At 43.6% G+C, this 12253-nt stretch overlaps 1 protein-coding gene across 1 annotated transcript; it reads right to left on the reverse strand.

The window, feature by feature from the left end:
- Positions 1-9667: 9667 nt before the first annotated feature.
- LOC117844152 (uncharacterized) lies at positions 9668-10081 on the reverse strand. Its single transcript, XM_034724918.1, has one exon. It carries the CDS (start codon positions 10079-10081, stop codon positions 9668-9670), a length of 414 nt encoding a protein of 137 aa, XP_034580809.1.
- Positions 10082-12253: the final 2172 nt, after the last annotated feature.

A 12253-nucleotide genomic window follows, 5' to 3' on the forward strand; every position in this document is an offset into this window, starting at 1 on the left:
AGCAGACAAATAAACAAGCACAAGAACATGTTGCAAAGGTTGAAATCATTTGCAAACTGAAATAATTTTCATCTATTAAGTTCTACAAACTACATAAACAATTTGACTTGGCACAAAAATAATTATTGGAAAAGATGAAAGATAAAGAGGATCTGGTGGAGCTTTAATTTTTCACCAACTGTACCAATAGGATACAACAAATCCACATTTCCCAATATAACTATAATAGTGAAAGCCAAAGAGCATAGGAAAACAATCTAATAATTTCATCTATGAAGTTCTACAAACCACATAAATAATTTGATTTGGCACAAAAATAATTATTGGAAAAGGTGAAAGATAAAGGGGATCTGGTGAAGCATTAATTTTTCACCAACTCTCACAATAGGGTACAGCAGATCCACATTTCCCAAACCAACTACAATATTGAAAGTCAAAGAGCATAGGGAAGCAATCTAATAATTGAATTTAGCAATACGGGGACGAGACTGCTAAACTGATGAACATGGAGAGAAGGAGGTGTTGAATGCCGCCTTGATGGAGAAGCCCAGGCATGCGTCGCTTCCTCAGTCTTATTCACATGTACTCGAGCACACAGCCGGTAGTGGCAACCTTGGGGAAGCTGATGGAGCGACGGCCTCGGACCATCTCGCAGCTTCAAGCCCATCACCCAGGAAGCCCACCACTCATCACTGAGGTAGCCCGCTGAAAGTTGCTTAGGTAGCCCATCATCCCTCCAACTTGACGGTGCTACCGAGACCACGCTTGCTGCCGCTGCCGCAGATCTACTAGGGCTATTTAACGGGAAGAGGAGAGGGGCTGATTTTGGAATTACCAGGTGGGATGTGGGATGCTTGGATCCCCTCTTTTATTTTTATTACTATATATAATGGGGGAGGACCCGGAGGAGGAGCGGGGAATTCAAAATTTCAGATTCCGCCTTTGTGCTCGGTAGCGGGAGACGGAACTTTTTGGAAACTGCCACAAGACATGGGTCACTGGCACGTTGGACCACTTGGGACTCACATCCAAGCATTAGTGACCTCACCTAGAGAGCAGTTCCAGAAGGGATTCTGGGACAATCCGTGGCATCATGGCATTGATGAGCACTCCATGGATTATCCTCCTTTGTTCATCCATGTCTGCAGGATGATCCGACTATTGCATTTTAAATTTTCTTCAGTGCAAAAAATTAATTTATTGTTTCAACTATTTATAGTATAAAATACACTTCAATAAAACATTAAAACTATAGCAGATCCGAGCAGCAGCGTCCTAATCTCTACTTGATGTTCATAGCCGCAAGCATGCGGATCTTCTTGATAACTTCAGGATTGTGGTAACTAAGGACCAATGATGGTCACCCTTGGATGATGAGTGATTGATAACGTTGTGTTGGATTGATGTTGCACCCAAGTTAATGACCTAGCCGCCATTCTATAGCGCCATCTGGTTCAAGGTGGCAACCAGGCTCGCCTGGTGCCAGGTTGGTGCCTGAGGGGGCACTCGAACGGGGGTGTAGGCAGCGTGGGCTTGCGAAGGGGGGCCGAGGAGGCTAGGGGCGCCATGCACCAGCCCCCACCACCCCGACCACCGGCCGGCTGAGAACCCGGAGTGTTGTAGGAGCTAGCCCCCAAACCAAAGTAGAACCATGGGCCGGTGGGCCGTGGGGGCCCGCCACTGTGGAAGCCGCCATCGCTAGGGGGCGCCTGGAAGCCACCGCCACCCTTCTTGTATTGCCACTTCTTCTTGCTATCGCAGCCACCGCTACTGGTGCTGCCACTGCTGCTAATCTAGAAAGAACTAGACAACGGGTGACACCCGCCCGTACAACTAGAGGATGAAGACAACAAAGAGTTCCTGGCTAGAAGGGTAGTGGAGTTGGAGATATTCTCCTCGTGGGCGAGGCGAAGTTCCTTCAGAGTGAGCATGCCCTGTGCTTGGGCGAAGGATTGGAAGTCGGCGGTGGAATTGGTGATGTCACTGGTGGTGTTGGAGAAGCGTGGATTGAGGTCGTGGAGAAGGTTCAGTGATGAGGACATCAACACCACCAATACATCCACGCTGACATGAGTACCAGTTTCTAAGCCGACACAAGTACCAGTTTCTGGTCCTATTACTTGCGCCCATGCTTGTCAACTTAATCATCAAGTAAATTCACTCTTGAGTTCCTATCCATGATATTTAGACCATGGAGATGCGTGCACTCTTATTTTCGTTAGGAACCAGAGAGAAGGCCGAAAGGGAAAAAGACTCACAGAGGCTGGATTCGGACTCTAGGACAGCACCAATTTTTGATGGTCACCACGGTTGCATACGAACTCGGATTGGGGAATTCAAGTACTTCACGAATTTTTTATGAAGTCTATTTTAATATGGATCTGGATGCAGGTCCATATCTGGTCTGAGGTGGCCACAATGACCAAATTACTAGGGTTCATTAGGGACGCATCCTAGGGTTGGAGCATGACCCCAACACCCTGGTGGTCATCCTACCACCTTCATATACTCGTTAGCCGCCACCAAGGACAATTGGGTTTTGTTTAGATCAAGTTTAGCTCTCGCTACTTGCTTGTAAGCGTGCGTGCTGGATCAGCCACGCGGCTTCTTATCTTCGGAACCCCACCTTATTGAGATTGAGTTTGAAATCTTCATCTACATCTAGTAATTCCAGTACTTGTTATACTTGTTCTTGCTAGTTCTTCAATTGCTTGTCGGATGAGTGCCCTAGAGGCCGGGTAGCGCGCTCCACAAGATCATGACAACCATTGGAGGTGGTGTATCGGTTGCTAAGGTGCAGCTTGGAAGGCTGTAGATGGGCCATGAACGTCGTCTCCATCCACTAATCGAGTTATCCCATACCTCTCTCATTGAAAGATCAGGAATCAACCCTAGCGTGTTCCTATGAGTTGGTAATCAGAGCAAGGTTTATCGGTAAGAGACTTCCAATCCTTTGCTGTTTTTTTAATTTTTTCCTATAGTCTAGAAAAGCCAAAAAAATAGTAGAGTATTTTACCCGCAATCCTATAAACCCTTTAAGTCCTTGCTAGCACTGCTTAGTTAGGGCTTGTTGAGTTTTCGGTTGCATCGGTTGTGTCGAGTTGATGGTCTTAGTTTTAGTCCTTTAGAGTTTCAAGTTCTTATCATGTCATAGTCACAACTGTGTGCTACCATATAAACCTTTGGTTGGCTGAATCTGAATACATCCTTGTGTTCAAGTCCAAGTAGGAATCTGAGTTTGTTTAAGACCGAATCCCACGTGGTGTTAAGTTCGAGTTGGAATCAGTTTTGAGTCCGAATTGACAGCTGCCTTGTTGTTGTCTTGAGTTCGAATTTTAGTACATCTTTGTGCACTACTATTCCTACCTATGCTCGAACTCTCCATGTCTTGCATATACATTTTGGTCCAGTTTACTCCAAAGAGAGAGAGAGAGAGAGAGAGAGAGAGAGAGAGTGGTGTGTGACTCTTGTGAAGTCCTTTTGTTCATATAATAGATTTGAGGATCCCCTGAAAAGGAAAAAGAAAAAGAAAAGAAAAAATAGAAGAAAATAAGAAAAGAAAGACAAAAAAACAGGAAGAGAAGGGGTTGTTCATTGTGATTCTCTATTGTTTTCCAGTGGTGTGTTGTGACTTCTTTTGTGCCCAGGCTCGTGTCTCTAGCACAGTCCAGGCTAGGACTAGCACAATACCACCATTGAACGATTATTCAACTTGCTTTTGTGACTAACGTGGTGCTAGTGCTTCCTTGCTTCAGCCCACCTACAGCTCCACATATTTTGACTACAGCTTAAGAGGTCTTGTTGTTGAGGCACCGATACACTTCATTCCATGGTTGCAGACTTGTTGGTTGCTATCCCCTCCTGTTGAGCAAGGTAAGAATTGGTAAGAGCTTGTGTAACGGGTTGAGAGTGAGTGCCTTATAGTAGCTACATCCTAATAGTTGCAGGGTTTTTATTTCTTCACCTATTTTCTTGTTGCCTTTATTTCTCTAACCATGATAGGATCAGAGGATAGGTAGCATATGCCGCATTCTCCCCGCACCAAGGGCATACAACATTTTGAAAATATAGTGAAGGGGCACGTGGAAGGGCTTGATAATGATTTGCAGATGACGAATAAGAAGATTGGGCAGTTGGAGGCTACACAACATGCCACCAACACCAAGCTTACAGGGTTGGAGACGTCGGTTGCTCGTATTGACAAAAGCCTTGCTGCTATTTTGAGGTGCTTTGATGAGATGCATGCCAAAACCATGAATGGGCGTGATGGAGAAAATAAGAAGGATGAGCATGTCGAGGATAATTGGGATGATTATGTTGCTGATACTAAACAAGATGACCAAGACACTCATGAGTGCCAACGCCTACGCACTAATCGTAGAGGTATAGATGGTTACCGATGATACGAGGTACATAATAATGATGATGCTTTCAATAAGATAAAATTTAAGATACCTCCTTTTGATGGAAAATATGATCCTAATGCATACATTACTTGGGAGATTGCTGTAGATCAAAAGTTTGGATGTCATGAATTCCCTTAAAATGCACGTGTTAGGGCTACGAGTAGTGAGTTCACTGATTTTTCTTCTGTTTGGTGGATAGAACATGCCAAGAAAAATCCTAATAACATGCCACAAACTTGGGATGCTTTGAAACGGGTCATGCGAGCTAGATTTGTTCCTTCTTACTATGCGTGTGATCTATTAAATAGGTTGCAACAATTGAGACAGGGTGCTAAAAGTGTAGAAGAATATTATCAGGAATTACAAATAGGTATGTTGCGATGTAACTTAGAGGAGGATGAGGAACCTGCTATGGCTAGATTTTTGGGTGGTTTAAACCATAAAATTAAAGACATCCTTGCTTATAAGGACTATACTAACGTAACCCATTTGTTTCATCTTGCTTGTAAAGCTGAAAGGGAAGTGCAGGGAAGACATGCTAGTACGAAGGCTAATATTTCTGTAGGAAAATCTACATCATGGCAGCCGCGCACGACTACCTCTTTGACCGAACATGCACCTCCACCCTCTCCTTCCCCGAGTCGGCCGGCACCACCACCTCCCTCCAGTGACAAGCAACGTGCAACTCCCACAAATTCAGCAACCAAGACTGCCCAGAAACAAACCACTAGTACCTCTTCAGTTGCATCTACGGGTAGAACAAGAGATGTTCAGTGCCATCGATGCAAGGGTTTTGGACACGTGCAGCGTGACTGTCCTAGCAAGTGTGTTTTGGTGGTCAAAGAAGATGGTGAGTATTCCTCTGCTAGTGATTTTGATGAAGATACACTTGCTTTGCTTGCTGCTGACCATGCAGGTAGTGAGGAACAACTAGAAGAGCATATTGGTGCAGAGGATGTAGATCATTATGAGAGCCTCATTGTGCAGCGTGTGCTTAGCGCACAAATGGAGAAAGCGGAGCAAAATCAGCGGCATGCACTATTCCAAACAAAGTGTGTCATTAAAGAACGTTCGTGCCATTTGATAATTGATGGAGGTAGCTGCAACAACTTCGCTAGCAGCGATATGGTGGAGAAGCTTGCACTTACAACCAAACTGCATCCACATCCATATCACATTCGATGGCTCAACAATAGTGGTAAGGTTAAGGTAACAAGACTGGTGCGAATTAATTTTGCTATTGGATCATCATGACGTTGTTGAATGTGATGTTGTTCCTATGGAAGCTTGTCATATTCTACTAGGTAGACCATGGCAATTTGATACGGATTGTATGCATCATGGTAGATCAAATTAGTATTCTCTCATACACCATGATAAGAAAATTGTTTTGCTTCCTATGTCTCCTGAAGTTATCGTGCGTGATGATGTTGCTAAAACTAAGAAAACTAAAACTGAGAGCGATAAAAATGTCAAATCTGTTAGTAGTAAGAAAGATGAGATAAGATTGAAAGGACATTGCTTGCTTGCTACTAAATCTGATATTAATGAATTGGTTGCTTCCACTTCTGTTGCCTATGCTTTTGTATGCAAGGATGCTTTGATTTCGGTTTACGACATGCAACATTCTTTGCCCCCTGCTATTTCTAACATTTTGAAGGAGTATGCTGATATGTTTCCAAGTAAGATACCAGTGGGGCTGCCACCAATACGAGGGATTGAGCATCAAATTGATCTAATTCATAGTGCATCTTTGCCAAACTGTGTGCCATACAGGACAAATCCGAAGGAAACGAAAGAAATTCAGTGACAAGTGCAAGAACTACTCGACAAAGGTTATGTGCGTGAGTCCCTTAGTCCTTGTGCTGTTCCAATTATTTTAGTACCTAAGAAAGATGGAATATGGTGTATGTGTGTTGATTGTAGAGCTATTAATAATATCACCATTCGGTATCGACATCCTATTCCACGTTTGGATGTTATGCTTGATGAACTGAGTGGTGCTGTTGTGTTTTCTAACGTTGATTTGCATAGTGGGTACCACCAGATTCGTATGAAATTGGGAGATGAATGAAAAACTGCTTTCAAAACTAAATTTGGTTTATATGAGCAGTTAGTCATGCCTTTTGGGTTAACTAATGCACCTACTACTTTCATGAGATTAGTGAACGAGGTTCTACGTGCTTTCATTGGAAAATTTGTTGTAGTCTATTTTGATGATATATTAATTTACAACAAATCTATGGATGAACATCTTGATCACTTACGTGCTATTTTTAATGCTTTTCTATATGCACGTTTATTTGGTAACCTTGAGAAGTGCACCTTTTGTACCGATCGAGTATCTTTTCTTAGCTATGTTGTGACTCCACAGGGAATTGAGATTGATTAAGCCAAGGTAGAAGCTATATAGGGATGGCCTGTACCGACGACTATCACACAAGTGCGGACTTTCCTAGGACTTGCTGGTTTCTATCGCCGTTTTGTGAAGGACTTCAGCACTATTGCTGCACCTTTGAATGAGCTTATGAAGAAAGGAGTGCCTTTTAGTTGGAGCAAAGTATAAGAAAACTCCTTCAACATGCTGAAAGATAAGTTGACACATGCACCCCTCCAACTTCCTGATTTTAATAAGACTTTTGAGCTTGAATGTGATGCTAGTGGAATTGGATTCGGTGGTGCTTTGTTACAAGAAGGCAAACTTGTTGCATATTTTAGTGAAAAATTGAACAGGCCTATTCTGAATTATTCTTCTTACGATAAGGAATTGTATGCTCATGTTCGTACATTAGAAACATGGCAGCATTACTTATGGCCCAAAGAATTTGTTATTCATTCTGATCATGAATCTTTGAAACATATTCATAGTCAAGGACATCTGAACCGTAGACATGCTAAGTGGGTTGAATTTATTGAATATTTTCCTTACGTTATTAAGCACAAGAAAGGGAAAGAGAATGTTATTGCTGATGCTTTGTCTAGGAGTTATACCTTCCTGAATCAACTTGATTACAAAATCTTTTGATTAGAAATAATTTTTAGACTAATATGTTAATGATGCTGATTTTAAGGATGTGTTGCTGCATTGCAAAGATGGAAAAGGATGGAACAAATTCATCGTTAGTGATGGGTTCGTGTTTAGAGCTAACAAGCTATGCATTCTAGCTAGTTCCGTTCGTTTGTTGTTGCTACAGGAAGCGCATGGAGGTCGCTTGATGGGGCATTTTGGAGCGAAGAAAATAGAGGACATACTTGCTGGTCATTTCTTTTGGCCAAAGATGAGAAGATATGTGGAGAGATTTGTTGCTCGTTGCACGACATGTCAAAAGGCTTAGTCACAGTTAAATCCACATGGTTTGTATTTGGCTCTACCTGTTCCTAGCGCTCCTTGGGAAGATATTTCTATGGATTTTGTGTTGGGTTTGCCAAGGATTAGGAAGGCACGTGATAGTGTGTTTGTGGTTGTTGATAGATTTTCTAAGATGGCACATTTCATACCATGTCATAAAATTGATGATGCTACTCATATTGCAAATTTGTTCTTTCGAGAAATTGTTCGTTTGCATGGTGTGCCCAACACAATTGTTTCTGATCATGATGCTAAATTTCTTAGTCATTTTTGGAAGACTCTATGGGAAAAACTAGGAACTAAGCTTTTATTTTCTACTACATGTCATCCCCAAACTGATGGTCAAACTGAAGTTGTCAATAGAACTTTGTCTACTATGTTAAGGGCTGTTTTAAAGAAGAACATTAATATGTGGGAAGATTGTTTACCTCATATTGAATTTGCTTATAATGTTCGCTGCATTCTACTACAAAGATGTGCCCATTTCAGATTGTATATGGTTTCCTGCCTCGTGCTCCTATTGATTTGATGCCTTTATCATCTTCTGAAAAACTAAAATTTGATGCTACTAAGCGTGCTGAATTGATGTTAAAACTGCATGAAACAACTAAAGAAAATATAGAGCGTATGAATGCTAAATATCAGTTTGCTAGTGATAAAGGTAGAAACAAACTAATGTTTGAACCTGGAGATTTAGTTTGGTTGCACTTGAGAAAGGATAGGTTTCATGAATTGAGAAAGTCTAAATTGATGCCTAGGGCTGATGGACCATTTAAAGTGTTAGAGAAAATTAATGATAATGCATATAAGCTCGATTTGCCTCCAGTTAGAGAAAATTAATGATAATGCATATAAGCTCGATCTGCCTGCAGATTTTGGGGTTAGTCCCACACTTAACATTGTAGATTTGAAGCCATATTTGGGAGAAGAAGAAGAGTTTGAGTCAAGGATGACTCAAATGCAAGAAGGGGAGGATGATGAGGACATCAACACCAATGATACATCCACACCGACACGAGTATCGGTTTCTACGCCGACACAAGTACCAATTTCTGGTTCTATTACTCATGCCCGAGCTCGTCAACTTAATCATCAAGTAAGTTCACTCTTGAGTTTCTGTCCATCATACTTAGACCATGGAGATGTGTGCACTCTTGTTTTGGTTAGGAACCAGGGAGAAGACCGAAAGGGAAAAGGACTCGCGCAGGCTGGATCGGACTCCAGGACAGCACCAAATTGTGATGGTCACCATGATCGCATACGGACTCGAATTGGGGTGTTCAAGTACTTCACGGATTTGTTATGAAGTCTATTTTCATATGGATCTAGACTCAAGTCCATATCTTGTCTAAGATGGCCGCAATTACTATCGAGAGATTTTCTATCCAAAGGTGTTGCATCACTTTAATTTGGCCCAATGGGCCGTGTATCAAGTCGGGTCCATTAGGGACACGTCCTAGGGTTGGAGCACAACCCCAACACATAGGTGGTCATCCTACCACCTTCATATACCCCTTAGCTACCACCAAGAATAGTTGGATTTTATTTTGATCAAGTTTAGCTCTCGCTACTTGCTTGTAAGCGCGCATGCTGGATCAGCCACCCATCTTCTTGTCTTCGAAACCCCACCTTATTGAGATTGAGTTTGAAATCTTCGTCTACATCTAGTAATTCCAGTACTTGTTATACTTGTTCTTGCTAGTTCTTCGATTGCTTGCAGGATGAGTGCCCTTGTGGCCGGGTGGCGCGCTCCACAAGATCGCGATAGCCATTGGAGGTGGTGTATCCATTGCTAAGATGTAGCTTGGCAGGCTGTAGTTAGGCCGTGAATGTCATCTCCATCCACCAATCGAGTTATCCCATGCCTTTCTTATCAAAAGATGGGGAATCAACCCTAGCAGGTTCCTATCATTCAGGACATGCTGGAGTCCTGAACGGGATGGCCGATGTCACGGAGGGCATCGGCGAGGGTCTTCATGCGGCTGCAGTACTCGGTGATGGAGGAGTCACCCTGTGTCATGGAGTGGAAGTCGTGGCTGAGGAAGATCGTCCAGGATTGCTTGTTGGCACGGAAGAGGCCCTTGAAGGTGAGCCAAAGATCCCGGGTGGTCTGATCATTGTTGGTCATGGTGAGGTCAAGGACGGAGTTGTCAACGGAGTCGATGAACCAGGAGCAGACGCAGCAATCCACTTGATCCCAATCAGGGTCCTGGGGATGGGGCGCCACCGTGCCATTGATGTGTGACTTGAGGTCGAACTTGCCACACATGGACTTGAAGAAGGACACCCACTTGGTGTAGATGGAGGATTTCATCATCAACGTCATGGGAACATGAGACTTGATAGAGACGGTGGCATAGGGTGGATGATGGGTGGTGGTGCATGAATAAGATGCAAACCGCCACAAGGGGGAGCACCACCGCCGGCGCTAGGAGGGGGGCCGGGGGGTGGCACAGGGCACCACCGCCAGCGCTAGGAGGAGGCAGACAAGGAAGCGGTGGCACAAGGGCACCACCACCGATGCCAATAGGCGCACCAGACGGCAGCACAGAGCCACCAGTAGGGGCGGTGGTGTCGCTGGACACAGAAGAGTTAGCGGAGGAGAGGGCGGCCATGGTGCACGGCAGGGAGGAGGCACACGTGATAGGAGGTGTAGCAGAGGGTGGGCAGTGGCGCAGCAGAAGGGGCGCCATCCTAGGGTTGCGCGCCGAACATGAGGGAGGCGCTAGGGAGAGGAGAGGAGGCCCACAATCTAATCTCATGATACCATGTAGAGAAGTAGATGGGAAACACCACACACCCTAATAAGGGAGGGTGACCTCTATATATGTATGGCCAATATAGCTTGGAGTACAAGGAATACATCAACTGTACAAGAAAATGATAAATACATCCTAATATACACATATACTTCCTAATATCCTTATCGTGAGACAAGAGCAAAGTTGCTCAAATTCTTGCAAATAGGTATATGGGTTCTCCTATTCAGTTCCAGCCAAAAATTGCTCTCGAACCATGGCTATGAACCTAAGACGTAGCTCATGACCAGTAGTATGGATGGGATGTGATGATGCTGGAGGCTCCAAATTTTTGCCCTTTAGAGCTGAGAATTGTGCTAAGGTAAGAGTGGGATCCATGATGGTAGGTAGACGGGATGCAGATGAACTTGGTTTGAAACTTAACAGCTACCATTCTGCGACAACAGCACCAGAAAGCTTGTTGGTATTTCTTATAGCCTAATAGATAAATCCGCAAGCGTATGAATACCGATGTAGCTTTCACCTGGGAGGATTCCAGAGTATCGATTTCCACGGGGAATGAGAAGTGCACTAATTCTAATCTAATTCATCTAGGGGTAGGTGTGGATATGGGTGATGACAAAGAGAAGAGGCAATGAGTCTGAGGGTAGTCAGGGCACTTGATCGGGTAACTAGGTTCTCTCGAACCTTACTAACTCTGTTTACGTCGAGGGAAATAGACGATTGGCCATAGAAAGGGATGAGAAGGGGGCCAGCTTGCACCTAGCGCTCTTATGGTTCCCTACAGGTCTAGCCGCTAACACGTGGTCGATTCCAAAGGCCGGACAGGGCTGTCACCACCTGTCGGTTACCACAAGCAGTCCATGGACCTGGGTGTAATCCAAGGTAAAATCTAGTCTATACACCACACCTACACTATCAATTACTACTTCACTCCGCTGCTAGAGTAAAGCACCCACTACTAAAGTACTGAATGAGGAACCGGTAAACAGAAGTAAGTAAGAACTAATGCTCAATTAATCAAGGGGAACTAGAGTTACCAAACAAGACCATGATGATGCTACTCCGAGAAAAGTTGCATCTGCTGAGGCACAAAGTGGAAGAGGGGCCGACAACTCTGGCTCCTCCCAGCACTCTCACCTCACCTCTCTCCCTATTCTGGTAAGTATGGTAGTGGCAGCGCGTTGCTTCTTTTGATCTTCTTCTCTTGTGTGTCTTTCCTGGCGCGAAATGGCACTATTTATAGTGCTAGGAAGGTAGGGGGTACTTCTGCAAAAAAATTATTTAATTGCTTTGGAGGGACTTTCATGCCAAATTTTAGAGGGAATAGAGGAAGAAACACCCCAGGTTGATCTGTTCTAGTCTCTATTTCTTCCACTTTTTATTCTCTGCACTGGTGGATGCCTCCAGGTCTTGATTTTCTTGAAAAAGCACTGGTTAATCTTCTGGATCTTCATCAAAATATTTTCCATACTTATATTGGGTTGTGGTCAAGGAGGTAGTCATAAAAATGATATTTTTGGGTTCAGGGTTGATGCCCATCAAGGTTTGTGATATTTCCAATGTAGAAATTCACAATGCATGGACATAAAGGCTAGCAATAAAAGGTTACACAAAGGAATGACAAACTTCTAAGTCTCATACCATAGAAATAAATCCTGAATCAATTCACCCAAAAATAAATCTTGCAATCTAGGCTTCATTATGGTATAAACATTTGGCTTTGGATATGTAGAGCA

Source organism: Setaria viridis, chromosome 2 (assembly GCF_005286985.2).
Source record: "Setaria viridis chromosome 2, Setaria_viridis_v4.0, whole genome shotgun sequence".
In the NCBI taxonomy this organism is placed as follows: Eukaryota; Viridiplantae; Streptophyta; class Magnoliopsida; order Poales; family Poaceae; genus Setaria; species Setaria viridis.